Consider the following 18969-nt stretch of genomic DNA (forward strand, 5'->3'; position numbering starts at 1 on the left):
TCTTACATTGATTAAATCATTTAGCTAAAACTCGGAACAACCTGAACACTGACACTAGCTGGGCTTTGCAAGGCCTCTGAAGGTCGAAAAGGTAATGCACTCGCCTGCGGCTGCTGGCAGTGGTGCAGAGGTGCACGTCTCCTCCCCTTCACAGCGGTTTCAAGCTCTTTGACCAGATCAATTGTAAGAGGCACTTTATACTAAAACCATGTATTCATAGTTCTAGATCCAGGCTTCCAGTTTTGCTCCCTGGATCTGGACTTCACTCTCTGTCCTTGGGGAAGCTTTGAACAGCCTAATTTTCTCATTTGAAAATTTGGGTTGGTAAGATCTTTTGAGAGTTTTACAACACACATCACGTTCATAGAGCAGTGTTGTGTGAATCAGTGTTAACTTAGTTGCTACTTATGCTCATAGGAAAAACTAAAGATTTATGAGATGAGCATATTACCTGCAATCTATACAAGCTTTTCTAATGAAGCTTTAAATTGATTTCACAACAGAACATGGGATTTTAACTTCTAGTTTGGAAATACAGGTATTCCTTGTTTAAGGACTTGTTTAATGACCTACCTTCTTAATGACTCACCTGTTTAGTGACCTACCTGTTTATTGACCTACCTATTTAATGACCTACCTGTTTAACAGATATTCAAACTTACAACCAAGATACACTGTTGACTTACGGCCAGCTGCTCAGTCCATTTTTGTTTTGTTTTGGTAGTTTTTTGCATCTTGCTTATAGTGTCTCAATGGTTTTTACCTTGTTTACACAGTAATGTAATTTTTTGATTGTACTGTAAAATATAGCACTGTAATTGTGTTCTGTTATACATAACAGTATTATATGTAAGAGTTGCATAAATAAAAGCAAAGCCATCAAGCTGGAGTTTCTTCAGCCATTTCTTTGTTCTGCATATTGTACTGTAGATAAGAGATAAAATTTCTCATTTAAAAACAAATTCAAGGGCTGGGGAGATGACTCAGTGGAATAAGCACTTCCTTGGCAAGTGCAAGGGCCTGAGTTCAATCCCTGGTTCCGAAAAAAAAAAATTCAATTAATGACCTAGTCACAGGACTGTACCTCAGTGGTTAAATGAGGAACATCTGTAACAATGCTTATCAAGTCCACCTTTTCAATTTTTAATAAAAACTTTATTAAATCAAAGATCTAGATACCATACAATTTACAAACTTAAAATGCAGGATTTAATGGATCCCAATTCACTGACAGATCTGCACAGCCACAACCATAATCAACCATAGGCCATTCTGCCATTCTAATTCAAAGCACTCTGCCTATGAGATGTCATCTCTCAATCCCTCCCCTAAGTCTAAGTAGCCACTGAGCCATTCTCTATCTTTACAGATTTTCCTATTCTGGGAATTTACTTTTTGTCTTTCAAGTAGACTATGCTCAAAACAACAATAAAGACTACAATATATCTAAAGAAATATAAATCTTGAAACATGAGCTCTCATCATTCTTTTCATATATTCATTTTTGAAGAAGTTGGGTAAAAATCAGTTGCTTTGCTTGAGAATGGGCAGAGGAACTACCACGTTTCAGTTAGAAAGGTCTACAGGAATATGTGTGCTAGCCTGTCTCTTTTACTTCAAGGAGTTGCTCAAGGGCTACACTATACATTCCATTTACCATTTAAACTTGGATCCTATCTTTTATCTGTCAGCTTCAGCAACACAAATGAGGTTCCCTGGAGATGTTAGAAACTTTTCTACCAGTTTTAGAAACCAGTAAGCTACTACCTGGCACAATTTCACAGGGCAATACTTTAAAAGTCAGCAGAATTAGAATAGAAAGTGTCTTTTTCTTCTACTCTGCTCCATCGTAAGAGATAAGATACTATTAGTGTTCCTTCTTTGCATATGAAGAAGTTGAGGTACGGAAAAGTTAAGTAACTCTTCAAAGCCACACAGAGAATGATTGGCCTGGATGAGTTAAAGACCAGCAGAAGCCATAAGGTTAGCACTTGCTCTTGTAGTAGAGCCCTCAGCTCAAGGAGGAATTGGACACTGCCCGGGTGTAGAATAATGCTGACCAGAGGAGGTCCTCAGAAAAATCTAAGGGCCTACTGCTCTCTTCTGGGAATTTTTTATGCATGCAATCTCCTTCATGCATTCACTGGTTAGTCAAGAGCAATTTGTCCAACTAAACACTCACTTTTTTTTATTCTAAGTATGAGTCTTGTTGAACCATTTATGCAGAAATAGATACTTCTAGACTTGTATAAAGAGGTCTGCATTGCCCAAGTACAGCAGCTGACATAGTGCATTACAATATAATCGGCATTTATGTCAGTCTCCCATGCCAGGCCAGGGACTCCTCTGCATCCTTATATTCACATTTCTATCTACAGTGTCTGGCACAGAACCTGTCAAACAACTGGCACTCAAGAAGTCAGTGCCTAACAAGTGCGAATGGCCAAACTGGCGCACCTTTACACTGAGGGTGAGAAGCCACTTAGTAAAGCTGTCTCCTACTGTACCGATCACACTTCTCTCCTGCCCTTCTCTTTCACAAAGGCTTTTCTAGCAGATGGAAAGCCTTAAGAGGAAATTATAGTAAAATAGTTCAGAAACATCTCGTTTTATAGAAAACTGTTGTAAAGATTTCAGAAGCTGAAAATTTGTTCTACACTAACATTTAATCTTAATATTTCTGATATTATAGTCCATAGAATAGCTGTGATGAGTAGTTGACACGTACCTATTAGCCACTTACTCTAGCACCTGCTGCATAATATAAGCACAAAGTGTTCATCACACTATAAACACAGTGGAAAATAAAACTGGTTTCATTAAACTTGCTAAAACACCACTTAACACATTTAAAGTGATATCTAAGCTATAAGATGTCTCTTGCTGTATCCAGTGAGCTTTTTGGTAGCTAAGACATATCTCTGTAGAAACCATACTGCTATGTCACCATGCAGACGTAGAATAAAGAACTTCAAACTACATGACTCACAAAATATGAAAATTTTTTTAAATCAGAAAATCCACAGTTACCTTTGTGTACTTCCACACTGTTGTCTTCATAATTGGTAGAACAAGTGGACAGAAAAATCACTAGGAATACAGAATGCTTAGTAGCATCAACTACCTTCAGGTAATTGATTTATAGAACACTCCACCCAATTGAAGCAGAACATATGGGAACCTTATTAAGATAAACCACATGACAAGACATAAAATAAGTCTCAATAAATTAAAAAGGGTTGAAATCATATTAAGTGTGTTTGCTGGCAACAATGGAATTAAATAATAAATCAATATGAAAAACTATCTGGAAAATCTACAAATATATGGAAATTACACAGTAATTTTCATAAGACTTCTAGAGTCCTATAAAAAACATAGTGAACTCAAGAAAAATGAGGAGATAACATATCACTTAATGAAATTTAAAGAAGAAAATGTACATTTTTGAATGCCTACTGAAAGCAAGAGTTCTAACAACAGTGCCAAGCCCATTATAAGAAACAAATTGAAAGTAAAGTATAGAAGAGAGAAATAAAGATGATACTGAATTCATTTGCAGTGGAAAAATAACAAAAAATAGAATGATAAAACAGAAAGTTGTTATTTTCACCTTTTGATAAAATAAACCTCTATCTACATTTATTAAGAGAAAAGGAAAAGTTAATTACTTGGTAATAGAAAAATAACCCCTAAAGATATTGTTAGGATTGTAGGTAAGAACAGCAGTATAAATCATGTAACATATATCTAAAATATACAAATAAAAACAATTTTTAAAAATAGTAGGTAGGTCATATAACAGGTTTAGACAAATGAAAGATAACCTTAGCTAAAGTAAGTAAGTTTGTTGAAAGACACAAATACTCAAAACTACTCAAGACAAAAGAGGATATGAATAACTCAGAATCAGGTAAACTGATTACATTTGTACCTTCGAGAAAAAGAAGCTCTATGCAGAGAAGAATTGGCTGCTTAATTCTATAGATACATAAAGAGGACACAGTGCAATGGAAATAGTTCAAAATTTAAAGGAATAAGGAAGACTTACCAACTATTTGATCAGGTCTACATGCCTTATTATAAAACCCAAAGACATTAGAAGAGAAAAACTGGTTCAATACAATGGATGAACGTAGATACAAAAGTTCTTAACAAAATATCAATAAAGACTGCACTTGTCTAAGACATGTGAAGCCCTGTATTTGATCTTCAGCACTGAAAACAAAATCAGCAAATTTAGGGAATATAGCCAAGAATTCACTTTAAATTAAATCAATACAATTTACTGAATTAGTTGAATAATAAAAGAAAGCCACACACATATATCCATAGATACATAAATAGGAATTGACAGGATTTACTCAGCCATAACCAAAATCATTCAGCAACAACAAAAAAGAAAAAAGAATATTTTTAGCTTTCAAAGGGATTTTAGAATAAAAACTGTGGTTAGTATCATAACAAATTGTTTTTCTTTAGTATTAGGTCCAAGAAAAGAATATCCACTCTTACCATTACCATTAAATATTATTCAAGAGTTCTTATTGCCAGCACAATAAGGTGAATAAATAAATAAATAAATAAATAAATAAATAAATAAATCTATTCTTACAGACACTTTTACCAAGCATATGCATTATTTTATGAATCTCCAAGGAGTACTAGAAACGCTTCAGGGCATTCTGGTACTCCCCTGTAATCCTAGCACTCATGAAGCTGCGACAGGAAGATCACTACATACCGAGTTCAAGACCAGTTTGAACTGTATAGCAAAAGTCTGTCTTGGAAAAGCCACATCCTCCCAAAGAAAAGTAAGGAAAGAAAAGGAAAAGTACTAGAAAGACAGTGAATTTAGTGTAATCCAAGATATGAAGTCAATATACAAAAATACAATAGAATTCTATTTCTATACACTATAAACAATGGGAAGCTGGAAATTATATAATATATATATATATATATATATATATACTCATGGAAATATATACTTTATAATTACACATACATAAAACTCTTCAAAAACAAATATTAAGAGATAGAAAGTGGAACAGAATTATTCAAGAGTAGACAACAAGCTGGAAAAAGACATGAGATATTTTAGGATGACACAAATCTTTTTTTTTTTTTTTTTTTTGTATTTTAGGGAAGTGTCTACAGGGTGTTCAAAGTCTCACTACTAGATCAGACTTATAGTGACCCACCTGTTTACAGCCTGCCAAGAGCTGGGATAACAGGAGCCCGCCACCACGCCCAGTCTCTACACAAATCTTTTTTAATTGTGAAAAGGATACAAAGATTTAGATACTCTTAAAACTCATACAACTACCCTCAGAAAGAATTTTTGTTTCCTCCAACTTGCACTGCAACAAAGCTACTTATTTTAAAGATGCACAGAATAAGCAAATAATAAACACACAGAGATGTATAAACCTGTAAGAATGAAAGAGCAGCTTCAGGTGAAACACTATACTGATTTAGAAGGAAGAGGGACATTTTGCTGATATTTGCACAGTACTTTACATAAACGTATAAATTTGGGTTTGATATTCCTTGAAGCCAGAGTAAAGGATGAAACATAATCAGTTAACAAATAAAACTTTACAATAGCTTCATTACGGTAGCTTTTAAAAATTATATGAATTTTTGAAAACAAGTTTAAATAGTACTTCATAAAATGCACAATAAGCATTTTATAATAAGTAAATAAAAGCTCAGAAATTAGATTTTTTTTTTTTGTCTTTTGGGTAGGTCAGATCAAGTGGCACTTCAGGGAAATTTTTGTGAATGGTGTTAATCCTTCCTAAACACGGTGTTCATCTTACCAATGAATGGTACCGACTATGTGTGTGCCTTGTGCATTTCCGTAGAAGACTTCTACTGCAGTTGCTTGTTGCAGTGGTGGTACTGGAAATTGAACTCAGAGCCTTGCACACATTAGACAAGCACTCTACCACTAAGCTGTCTCCAGTCCTGTAATTTGTTTTTAAATTTAAGATCCTATTTTCTTCATATGTGAACATTGGGCAATATAAAAATATATATGGTAGGGAAATCAAAGGAGATTTTGAACAAATTAAATAATATTATCACCCAGAGTTGTTTACCTTTCAGAGTAAATGAGACTTCATGTCTTTTCCAATAAGCAAAAACCACAACTTCATAATCCCATTACATAAAGTATTTTTATTCATTGATCCAAAGCTTGCCAATTTTCTCTAGCTAACATATAAATTTCAGCAAAAATGTATTTTGACATTTTTCCTATAGAGTCTGCCAGAGACCTTCTACTCCAGGGTCTGCAGTGGAGCCTATACCTGAAGAAGGAAACAAAAGAATCCTTCATTTAGTAGCCAAGTGACTCTTCGTTAACATGTATGTTGACGTTTTCCATCTCCAGAAACCTAACTTTGCGCTTCAATTCCAGTAACTAAGATTAACCATGGTTTTAGAGTCTGAATCATAATTTGATACATTGCTCCATACTTCTTGTGCCTCAAATCTCTATAGTTTTATACAATTTCTCTCAGAAAACAGTCTTGTGTCAATGCTTTCTGCTTCCATAGTTTTCGGATGCTGTCACCTTTCTGAACCTTGTTGAGTTACATGGACCCAGTTTATATCACCTCTCTGACCCTCTCACAGATGCCTGGACAACCACATACCACCCATTTTTCAACCATAGACAACAAATTTTGTAGTCACAGTTCAGCAGTTCTTAGCCATCATTGTAAAGAGCCACGCTGGGGCTTCCCTTCCTAACTGATTAAATAAGAACAGACAGCCTCAGGTATCTACAGTTTTAAAAACTCCAGATGATTCTGAAATTCAGCCAAGGATAAAAAAGCTTGAAACACACTAAAGTAAGTGAGAACAAAAAGCAAGATGATTCCAAAAAAATCCTCAGTAATGAAGGTAGTGTTTTAATACAGTATTTTTAAACATAAAATTTGAATGATAAATTATATATCGTAATCAAAATAACAAAACTTTAAGTAAAACACCAGTACTTCACTCCTGCAGCTAAACAAGTTCATAACATTGGTTTTATTTTATTTAAAATGTTGTTGTTTTATTCATTATACATATTTTGCTTTTGTGCTTAAAAATGTGTTGCGTCAAAATATTGATTGTCCTGACTACTGAGGTTTTTGGTGGCTCTTGAATTTTTCCCTCTGCTCATCTGGACCTGGGTCTTGCAAGCCATTTCTGGAGGCAGATGTTCTAAAATTTCAAATCTAAATATCAAATATCAGACAGCTGATGTTAAGCTCAACAGTCTGTGTTTTAGGGTAATAATATCATTAAGCTGCTCTTCTGGAGGGTTAATAACTTAAGTTTGTAGAACAAAAATTAAAGAAAAAGAAGGGCTACAAGGATAGCCAACATTTTGGCCTTAGCCCTTCAAGGTCAGTGAGGACTCAGGACATAAGGGAACCTGTACTATAACATCCTGTAACTCAGTTGTGTCCCAAATTTTCTGATCAAGGAGACTATGCCACAGAGAAAAGTGATCGATGATGTAGAGTGTACCTAAGGAGAGTTACCTGGAGAGAAAACATTCTCTCAGGCTTTCACAGAGAGCAAATTGGCCAAGCAATGGCCGTGACTCATTCACATGGCTGACACTGACAAAAGATCGGTTTTAGGGTAAATCCTGAGGGCATTTGACAGACCTTGTGAGATACAAAAGTTGCCTTTCTTGTTATATAGGTCTTGCTTTATCTTGGTCTTACCATACAGCAGAAAAGTATAAAAATGAGGTATAAAAACTAAAGCCATATTAATATGCTGATCTGTAAAAGGCTCAAGTCAACAACTTCTGACATTGCTAGTCTTGCGGATAACCCACTTCTAGTATAGACTACTGGACTATATGGATTACTTTGCTGAATTCATGCACCTATAGTATATGAATGGCAATGGAATACCCATCTCTGACAAAAGTAAACAAAAAAAGGGATATAAATGAAGAACCATTTTGTAGTGAAAAGTATATATATTATCTGTATATATAAAATAGTTAGCATAGATATATAGCTACTTTCTCATAGTTCAATCAGAAGATTTGTACTAATAGTGTTTAGACAAGATATAATGTCTCTATCTTGTACTATGAATAACTACTACAAAGACAACAATATGCAATGTATTAATTATTGTAACTGTTCCACTAACCTGTTTTGAAACCATCTGATTGCTATTTGCTTCTCAATAAAATTAATAAAAAATAAAGTTTTGAATCTAAACTATCAGGAACTCTCCTTGGCCCCAGAACCACTTGACTGTAGCAAGCATGGACGTTTTCTCTTCTGACAGTCCCTCTCTTGCTAAGCCCAGCTAGGCACGACAAGGAGCAAAGCACAGCTCTGAGATCAAGTCAGTTGCTGTTGTCTGAAGTTCCCATGCTTTCCCAGGCCCTGGCCTCAGGAAACATACCTGCACCCAGAGCAACTAGGAGGGCAAAAATGGTCTAGATGTTTTTGAAACTTTCTCTAAAGTGATTATGATTTATCATTGGTCCTCACTCCCTTAGCAGAACCACTGAGCTAGATTGTGTTGCAGATGCCCCACTACTCAGTCGTACCAAGCAACAGTACCAATAGCACTATGAAGCTTATAACTGACATATAGGTCCTAGCTCCATCTTACATCTGCAGGAACACAAACTAGGGGTACAGGCAGGAATGGGGGTTTAGTAAGGCAGATGTGTGCTGCGTTGTGGAAGATGCTGATAAGTAACCATCTACCTGTTAATGGATTTATGGCAGCTATCAGAGAGCTACTTACTCCTTAGATAGCTGAGGCCACTTTCAGAGGTGAGGACGAGGCTCCTTGGAGCTGCTCCTGTGTAGGTACAGGGCGACCCAATTGGAATGAGACCATGTCAGCCAGTGTGTCTCAGGAAGTTACTGTGACAGGGAAAACCATGAACCATCAGGAAGCTGGGAATGCAAAGAGACATAAGCAGAAGTTCTGAATCTTTCTTCAAGCTCAAGGGGCAAGCGTAAGACAGACTAGAAAAAAAGAAAGTCCCAGCTGGGAGTCCAAACACATTTCTACAAGGGAGCCAGTGAAATCTAACGTTCTTTCTCAATGCCAGGCGAGCAGCACATGGATAAGGTGAGGCTGAAGGCATAGGCTCAGGAGAACAGCGCTGGGAAGTGGATTGGAAAAGTGTGTGTCATGTTTTGAGTTTACCATCCACATGTTTTAGCAGTGACTTACCATTCTCTTTTCAAAGCAAATGCCCAGAATTGTTTTCAAAGGTAGCATTTATCTTTAGGTGAAAGCACTCAAAATACACAGAGAACAAAGTTGGTTAGAGCTCAGGATATTGCTGTGAGAAATAAAATCTCAATCCACATGTAAGAATTATTTTAAGTATCTTTTTCATGTACTTTTTGTACATAAGGAACATGTGTTAAATATTAATTGAGCTTTACATGCAAAAGTGAAAAACACTTCAAAAAATTATAGCCTCTTAGAAAATATACCTTCATATAGAGGCTGAAGTCGCTTGAGGTCACACAGGACCAGAGATTAGACAAATCAGGGAAAGTAAAGACAGAAGTGTGCTTTCTCCGCTGGGGAGATAGCTCGGCAGTCTAAGGGCCTGGCAGACTCAGAGACCCCAGTTTGATCCCGGTACTGCAAGCAATGCTAGCTCTGGAACCCTGGGCGTGCTGTGCTGGACCTGAAACTGGGCACGGTGGTGCGCACCTGTAATCCTAGCGTTGGGGAGGCTAAGACAGGAGGATCACTATGACTCTGAACTGCGTAGTGAGATTCTATGGCAAATTAATTAATTAATCAATTTTTAAAGGTGTGCTTTCCTACAGTGGACAGAACAAGAGGCTAAGAGGAAGGGAGAGAAGCCAACGGTAGAATGGGTCCCAGCACAGGGGAGAGTCCTTTGCTAGGTGCCAGATAGGATTTTCATCATAGTGCACAGTCATCATGACCAAACCAGGATCTAAAATCAACTCCTAACCAAAGTCTGTGCCTTTTTCTACAGCTCAGCCTTTATATAACTCATCACTTCTAATCAGAATGTTTTCACTCTCCTTGCCTATCAAAAGAGAATGAGGCATTTTCAAGACTGTTCTCAGATGTTATTTTAATCGTTTATGTATTTATTTATTTGGTACAGGGTCTCACTATGTAGCTTAGACTCCTAGTCATCCTGCTGTCCCAGCCTCCCCAGCACTGGGATTACAGAAGTGCATCACCATGCTCTGTTGCAGAGCAGGTTTCAGGGACAGTACAGCATGGGGTGCCAGGGATTGAACTGGGGCCCTTGCACTTGCCAGGCAGATGCTTAGACCACTGAGACATCTCCTCAGCTCTAAGATGCTATTTTGCCTTGGGAGTCTTCTCTGGTCCCTAGGTCCACTGCCCTTGCCTCCCTCAAGCACCTTCCCTTCATGATTAAACCTTCTGAATGCATGATGTTTTTTCAGAGCATATCTTACCTTGTGACTATAAGTCTACTTCTCCCAACACACCACGATGTACTGGAAGGGGAAAACAAAATTTTGGGCACTGACTGTCTGGCATGTAGTAGGAGCTTCACAATTACCCATTAAAATAATAGAGACAGATAATATTGGCTAAGAAATACTAAAGGATGTCAATCAAATTTGGAGCAGAGGTAAATTTCACCACTGTAAAGGTTCACTTACCATTGTAGAGCATGTGCCAGTGTAAAGGTTAATTCTTTTCACCTTCGTTGTAGTAAAGATAAACAGCATAGTCGTATGGAGATGCTGTACTACTCAGGAGGCTTGATTAGTGCCCAGGAAGGGTGCTCTCCCCTATGCTTTATGAAGTAGGTCTTTTCAAGAGGTATGTTGGGTTGAAACAGCATGGTGAATTAGGCAGCAATGCCGTCATCTTAGAAAGCATTTTTCATTCTCAATAGAAACAAACTATTCAGAGTAATCCCTGTCCTTTGGACCAGAGAAAAAGTAAATAGCTGTCATTCTGTCTGTCAAACCAACTGGAGGAGCAAACAAAATTTCAGGCAAGAACTCTGCTCAGGAGAAAAAAAACTTGCCCTCAGCGGGTGCCCTCCATTGTCTTTCCAAGCACTTGGGTTAAAAGATTTCTAATGATTTCAAATCTTGTGCAAGCCTAAGGATGCACATCTGAAGTCTGAACGTGGCTTATGAGTCAGTACTTCTAAGCATGGATGGTTTGGAAGAAGAAATGGGTACTTGAGTGCTCCTCAGTGACAGAGGGAGAAAGCAGTCAGTGTGATTGAGAACCTCACCTTCAGGTTTTGTTATCTGCTGTTGGGAATGCTTTGATGTCCCTGTGGTCCTGTCTGCTTAGAAGGAAGGGCAGCTGAACTTGTTAAAGTAAGACTCAGTTCACTGTATAGGAAACATAGCTAAGGGCTGTTTTCCATAGCCTCAGCTTGTAAGATAAAAGTGCACAAAAATTAACAGCTGTTGTATTCAGTTGTTTTCCAAATAACAGAGACATTTTCTGAGCTTCATAAAGAGAGTATAGATTTGCCCATGGGCTACTTTAGAGAATAAAAAATAAAATTGAAGATGACTTTTATAAAAGGTGTTATAAAATTTTATTTTAGATGTGTAGTATCAGAGAGGCACGACACTAGAATGCTGCTAGGTGACTTTTCCACCTAGAAAAACATTGAGACAAACCATTGCTGGGTGAACAACACACAGGGTTGGTCTTTCACAGGATGGGTAAAAAGAAGAAAGGCGCCCAGAGCCGTCAGACAGTCATAGTGGAAAAGCAAACTTCACAGGTCATGTATAAGTTTCAGTCAGGGTTCTTAGCTCAAATCAATTTAAAAAAAAAATAATAATCATTTTATAAGCGTAGGAAGATTGCAGTTGAAATGGCTTAAAATCAATTTTAACTCACTTTCCATTCATGCAGCAAGAGAGGAGGGAGCCGATTTCACTGGCTAACTAGAGGAACATTCTCAGGGTTTCCATAGTGCTGAGGGACGTTGATTTCAGCACGGACAGACACTTCAAAGGGCTTTGTCTGGACTGGGAGGGTTTTGCTGTCCCCAAAATCCTGGCAGGCAAGGAGTAGAAATATGTTCCAGGGCAGCTCAGGTCTTAGAGTTTCCTGCCAAACTTCGGCTGGCGGCGACCGCAAGACCAGCCGCCTCCAGACCCCTCACTTGGGGTGGTTTCAGCCTTTCACACTGAGACTGTCAGCAGCCCATTAAAAGTGAATCCTTCAGTCGGAGGAGACTCTGAATCAGTCGGGACTGACTGCGAGGCACTCGCGAGGAGAGAGAGTGTGTGGATAGGTATCTGGGTGAGGGAGAGGGAGCGGGCCGTGTGCGCTCTCATTAGGAGCCAGTCTGTGATTCGACAGCCTCCTTGCTGCTGCTGCTGCTGCTGCTGCTGCTGCTGCTGCTGCTGCTGCTGCTGCTGCTGCTGCTGCTGCTGCAGCTGCTGCAGCTCTCTGGTCTGTCAGAGTTGAAAAGGGCTGTGAGGCTCAGAGGAACTGCAGTTCTAAAGACTGAATGCTGCTAAGTGGCCTCCCTGTTGGAGTATCCGAGATTTTCTGCAGCACTGGAAACTTGGACTTCTTATCACTTGATCGGCTCAGAAAAGCACGCGGCTCAACATTAGATAAGGTAAGACAGCAAACTGTTTTTTGGTGTGTGTTGGGCAAATGGGGAAATGTAGGCTCAAGAGATTGGTACTTTACACCAAAGAGACCTCACCGCCTGAGAGTAAGGGAAGCAACAGCTAAATTCCAGTGAAGCGTGACCACTGAGGCTCTTGGCTCTCACCCACCCCCTACCTTTTTCTTCTTCATTGTACTTTTCTAGAGCATCTGAAAGGTTTCTTTGTATTTTTTCAGCTCACACGCATTATTTAGTTTCTTTCAGGTGAGCACTGTTTCAAAACAAGGAGCTTTTTCTGTTTCTTTCAAGCATTTTTCTCAATTGAGAGGAGCTCCTCGGACTTGCTGTGAGCTGCTCGATAGAGTTACTGTATCCTACACTAGAGTTGCAATAAAAGTAGTTTTCAGAAGTCTGTACAGGAGCTTTATGATACCAGGAAAGAAATCAGAAGACAGTGGAGAGGGAGTGAGAGTGGTTTGTGGCCGTGACTTGGTCAGGACTGGTGACACTGAGTGTACGTGTGCATAATCTTTCACAGAGAACAGATGCACTGTGATAAAGGTGGGCACTGAAGAGAAGATGTTTTAAGCAGCTGCTGCTTCAGAGCAACTTCAAGCCACTAACAATGGAAAACGAGACAGCCAGTGAACTGAACCAAACCCAGCTGCAGCCACGGGCAGTGGTGACCCTCGAATACCAAGTGGTCACCATATTACTCGTTCTCGTTATTTGTGGCCTGGGCATTGTGGGCAACATCATGGTAGTCTTGGTGGTCCTGAGAACCAAGCACATGAGGACCCCCACAAACTGCTACCTGGTGAGTCTGGCCGTGGCTGACCTCATGGTCCTGGTGGCTGCAGGCCTCCCCAACATAACAGACAGCATCTACGGCTCCTGGGTCTACGGCTATGTTGGCTGCCTCTGCATTACTTACCTTCAGTACTTGGGCATTAATGCATCCTCTTGTTCAATAACAGCCTTCACCATTGAAAGGTACATAGCAATCTGCCACCCCATCAAAGCCCAGTTTCTTTGCACATTTTCCAGAGCCAAAAAGATCATCATCTCTGTCTGGGCTTTCACATCCATTTATTGTATGCTCTGGTTCTTCCTGTTGGATCTCAACATTAGCACCTACAAGGATGCTACCGTGCTATCTTGTGGCTACAAGATCTCCAGGAATTACTACTCACCTATCTACTTAATGGATTTTGGTGTTTTTTATGTTGTGCCAATGATCCTGGCCACTGTCCTCTATGGATTTATAGCTAGAATCCTCTTCTTAAATCCCATTCCTTCAGACCCTAAAGAAAACTCTAAGACATGGAAAAGTGAATCAACCCATCCAAACAAGAATGCCAATTTGAATACCTCCAATAGGTGCTTCAACAGCACTGCGTCTTCAAGGAAGCAGGTAAGCAAGGCTAAACCTCTGCATTGGTAGAAAGAATGAGGAATAGAGCCCCTGGTGAGAGGCTCTATTGTCCTACTTAGCTGGTGGTGAAACGAAAATACAACCATGCAAATGTTCCACAGCCCAAGATTCTGCTTTACATGTTAAATCCATCCCTAAAGCAACTGGAGACCTAAAAATAGATGGAGAGAATTTGATAGCACACCCACAGGTATTAGTTCAGGTGCTATAAAGCTAGAAGGAAGCGTAAGCAGCAACTCCAGAAATCTACCTTTAAAATGTTTGTGCCTCTCTGACAATGTTATCAGAACAGGTAGACCAGTTCTGACTTCTGTAGAGAAAAAGAATCCTCTTGCGTGGTGCAGGATTATCTTTAAGAATCCTGTTGCACAACAGGTTTTTTTGAGAATAGATAGTCAAAATAAGGAAACATTTACTGCTGTCCCATACTTACTCACAGCTGAGACTCATACTTGAACGATGCACCTGCACATATTTTTGCTCGTCTTTTTTAGGGGAAGATTCTCTCACTCTGTCCTTTAGCTATTCCAGTATGCAGGAGATAAAAATGCACTTTGCTTGGGAAATATTCTAATAAAAGGTTAACATCAAGTTCAGTTCTTCATATATATTAAAAAGGTGAATTTTTAAATATCTGCTTTTTCAACTAAGCATAGCCAAAATTTCTTTATGCTTTCAGACATCTGAATGCCCATGGGGTGATGGTTAAATTATGGTTTTATTAGTGAACAAAGTGTAATTTCTCTACAGTAAATATTATCCAGAAGCCAGTAACAAAAATGCTTTTATATCAGATATACATTTATCTGTATTGACACTATTATTCTAAGTTAATTATGAACCTAGATTTCAGTTCTTGTTCCTTTTCTGTTAAACAAAATAAACAGATGGTAAAAGTTTATTCTCTTAGAGAGAAAACTTGAAAGCAACAATCTTGCTTCTTTCGAACAGCTTGGATTTTCTCTTTGTCTCTTACTCTTTTCCAGCAGTAAATGCAGCTTATTTTATGGGCTAGGTATAACCTGAGTGAACTTTTTAAATATGCATTTGGGTCATTCAGACCATTACTTCCTAAACTCTGTGTAGCTGATAAATGAAGGATTGCAAATGGAGATATATTTGGACACACATGTGAATATACTATTAAAATGAAGTTGCTTTACAAATGCATAAAGCAAATAATGAACTGTAGCTAAAAAGAAATATATGCAATATTTTCCATGATACTGAGACACCTAATTCATATAATATTATTATTTCAGATACCTAGATGATAGGAGGCACGGCCGGAACAGCTGTTACCAACTCTTACTTAGATTCCTATTGCTTTGGGTCTAGCAATGTTACCTAATATGACACATTTATCCACCTATTACTCCAAAACTTGATTAATGGAAATATATAGAGATCTCTTGACCATCTGCCAAGACACATATTAACAAATACAATAAGAGTAAAGAATGTACATTTCAATTAGAGACCAAACATCACTTAATATCTGCAGCAAGGAAGGGCAGTGAGTAAACTTACTCATCAGGCTCTGACTTGTATTCTAGTTACAAATTCTCAAGATCACCTGGCCTAATGTCCTTTCTTTCAATTACAATCATTAGGACCTATCAGGCTTAATAATGTTCTTCAAATTGCTAATTATATTATATGTTTACCCTGTTATTTCAAAGCTGAACTGTCACTATGGAAGGCATGGGATGAAAGGAAAGGGTAAAGATTTGGCTCCAGAGAACTCCAAGCTAAAAATGTCAGAGTTCCAGCTATCTGACCTTGAATCATACTTTTTTAAAAAATGGATTTGGTACAGGGTCTCACTATGCAACTTGGACTCCTAGTGATCCTCCTGTTTTCAGCCTCCCCAGGGCTGGGATTACAGGTGTGAGCCACCATGCCCAAACTTAGTGGCCAGCTTAGTGCACCTGGGGGCAGGGCTGGCATGGCATGTGGTTCTGGGGATCGAACCCCATCCTTGCACTTGCCTAAGCAGGCACTAGTCTGCTGAGCTATCTTGCCAGCCCTGAATCAGACCTTTTGATCCTTAGCTTCTTCATCTATAAAACAAAATAGGGCTGGCCAAATAACTCAGTGGATTAAAGCATCAATTGAGACTGGGTGTGGTTGGGTGTGCCTGTAATCCCAGCTCTTGGGAGGCTGTAAACAGGTGGATCACTATGAGTCCAATCTAGTAGTAAGACCCTGAACACCCTATAGACCCTTTCCCAAAACATTAAATAAATAAATAAATAAATAAATAAATAAATCAAAATAAATGGCAATGCTGAGGATCCATACGAGGGTCCAGTGCAAAATCCTCAGAAAGATACCCAAAGCAGGACAGTGTTTTCCATTTCAGCACTAATCAAGTTCTTTCCTAGTTCGTTGAATATACTGACAACTATGAAGGAGATACAGATTTGCTACTTAAAAAGAAGATTATTTGTTGGGCTATTGTGTATATGATACAGTAGCTTCTCTGGGGAACTTTTCAGGGCATTTGGTAATGCATTAAAAACATTCAGGGTTGTCAATTCCAGGAAGGCAGGATGCAAAATGCCCTGTGCAGTGAAGACAAGTCCTGTGACAGACAACAGTAGCACCTCTGGGGAGGCTGTTTTAGCAGAAGTGCATTTAAGTAATGTGCTCTGATATCTTTCTTATAGATGGGATGAAAGTTTTGAGAAAAGAAGGAAAATTATGGGTCTGGAAGCATAAGAGAAGATTTATTGGAGGAGGTAGCATTTGAGAAGGCTCTGGAAAGATGGAGATGATTTGAAATGTAGTTGAAGGGCCAGGGAAATGGCTCAGCAGCATAAGCGCCTGCCTATAAAGCACAAGATCCTGAATTCAATCCCTGGCACCAAAAGAAAATAACACAATTAAAAGGAAAGGAAGAACTTCAGGATTAAACAATAAAGAGAGGGGCAAGGAGAAAAGCTAGGAAACATGGCAGGGGGGCAAAGCCATACATTTATATGCACAAGATGGTTAAGACAATGATCCAGAGAATCTTTAGCAGGTTTTTGAAAGTAGCAGTTAATTGGTAGGATTCTCACCCTGACTTACTATATATGCTGATACCTGTGAAATAAGCAACTGCACTGAAGATAGAAGTGTGTAATACTAGGGTCATGCTTGGAATGCCTGTCATTCTGGTCTTCTAAATACGTACTGCTTCTAATGTCATATCAATTACTGCTATACTGTCTCTCAAGTAAATGTTTGGTATTTTTTTTAAAAAGGGAGTAATAAGTGAAAACAAGAGACAAGGAAAAAAAGAATAAAAGGTGTTGAAAATGAATTTCATGTACAAAGGCTGAAACATGGCTGCAGGAATGAAAATGGTATGGGTTTGGAGAAGTGTCAGAGGGGCATATAAGGTAAGGTTTTTAATAGGATAAGGGAGTTGGTTGACTAAAGTGAATGATGTATTTCAGATAGTAGTAAAAATAAGATTAAATGAGACAGAGAGAGAGAGAGAGAGACAGAGAGAGACAGAGACAGAGACAGAGACAGAGACAGAGAGACAGAGAGACAGAGATAGAGACAGAGGATCCTAGATAAAAGATTTTCTTTTTCTTTTGCTAAACTGGAGTAAACCTATAGCCTTTGCACTGAGCTACATCCTAGTCCCCTTTTACATTTTGTTCTATTTTGACACAGGGCCTCAGTAAGTCTCTAAGTTGCCCAGAGTGGTCTCGAACTTGCGATCCTTCTGCTTCAGCCTCCCAAAGTGCTAGAATTACAGATGTGAAGCACTATATCTAACTTTAGAAAAGGGATTTTAAACTTAATGTAGAACAACAAAGAATGTGAGTAGCAAAGAGGAAACACCAATCGTTGAAAGCGGTGCTTGGCGATAAGAAATGTGACGATGCCCATCTGCAGACCAAGAGCTTGGTGGCGGGCACACCTCTGTGGCGGCTGTTGGCAGTGATCCAGAATTGGGCTGTAAGGTGGCCCACCTGGAGCATTTAATTGGGCTTGAGACCAGAGAGACATTTCTGAGACAGAATCAGTATAATGTGCACATATTAAACATAAAGAGTGAAGAGAGGGCAATCCAACGTGGCACCAGGTTCTGTGGTTGTCTGGGTTCTGCGCATGCGAAATACAAAAGCCAGTTTTGCCAGAAGTACTGGTGACCCACAAGATGGCTTTTTTCATTTCTTTTTTTCTTAAATCTTCACAAAGACCAAACCTCTAACTCCTATAACCCACTTTTATTATTTATTAATTAATTAGTTCATTTATTTACTTATTTTGCAGTACTGGGGACCAAACTCAGGACCTTGTGCTTGCCAGGCAGGCACTTATGCTGCTGGGCTATCTCCCCAGCCCTAAGGATTTTTATTTTAATATATTTTTCTCTGCATTCTTTTCTTTTAGGCAATCATAATTTACATTTTAATAAATACTCACCTTAGCCAGGTCTTCCTACCCAAATTATTAAAGTCAAATATGCATGGCCTAAAGGAAATACATTTTGAAAAGGAGATAAAACAGCACTGTATCTGTAATGCAAGGTTTTTGTTAGCTTATTTTTAACTTTTTTTCTGTGTCTGAAAGACCCAGGACAAAATTTCTATTATTCAGAGTTTCAATTATTTCAGGAAACCATCTTGCTCTTAGGTAAATTCAATGAAATAAGTTACTAACATTTGTGGCTTGAATTTGCATAGCCGGAAGGACTGTCTCACTCAGGCTTTTGCTTTCCAGTGTTATCTTGATTTCGAGCTGGTGCCATTTAAATTATCACACCTATTATATTTCAGCTCTGTACCTACAATGCAAAAGGATGTCCTCATTCCATTCACGTTCTCAGCGTTAGGTAAACGAAGCGTCTACATTACTGACTCCACACTTCTCCTATTTGATTGGATATTTTGGTAGTTGG

General features: G+C 38.6%; 1 protein-coding gene across 1 annotated transcript in view; it reads left to right on the plus strand.

Annotated features, from left to right (window-relative positions):
- The first annotated feature begins 13168 nt into the window (after nt 1-13168).
- Nucleotides 13169-18969, plus strand: part of Trhr (thyrotropin releasing hormone receptor) — a 43819-nt gene continuing 38018 nt past the window's right edge. The window contains exon 1 of the mRNA XM_004640074.1: nt 13169-14042. Within this exon, the coding sequence (XP_004640131.1) occupies nt 13254-14042 (789 nt within the window). The 5' untranslated portion in view covers nt 13169-13253. The remainder of the gene's footprint in view (nt 14043-18969) is intronic.

Source organism: Octodon degus, unplaced genomic scaffold (assembly GCF_000260255.1).
Source record: "Octodon degus isolate 3935 unplaced genomic scaffold, OctDeg1.0 scaffold00118, whole genome shotgun sequence".
Taxonomy (NCBI): domain Eukaryota; kingdom Metazoa; phylum Chordata; class Mammalia; order Rodentia; family Octodontidae; genus Octodon; species Octodon degus.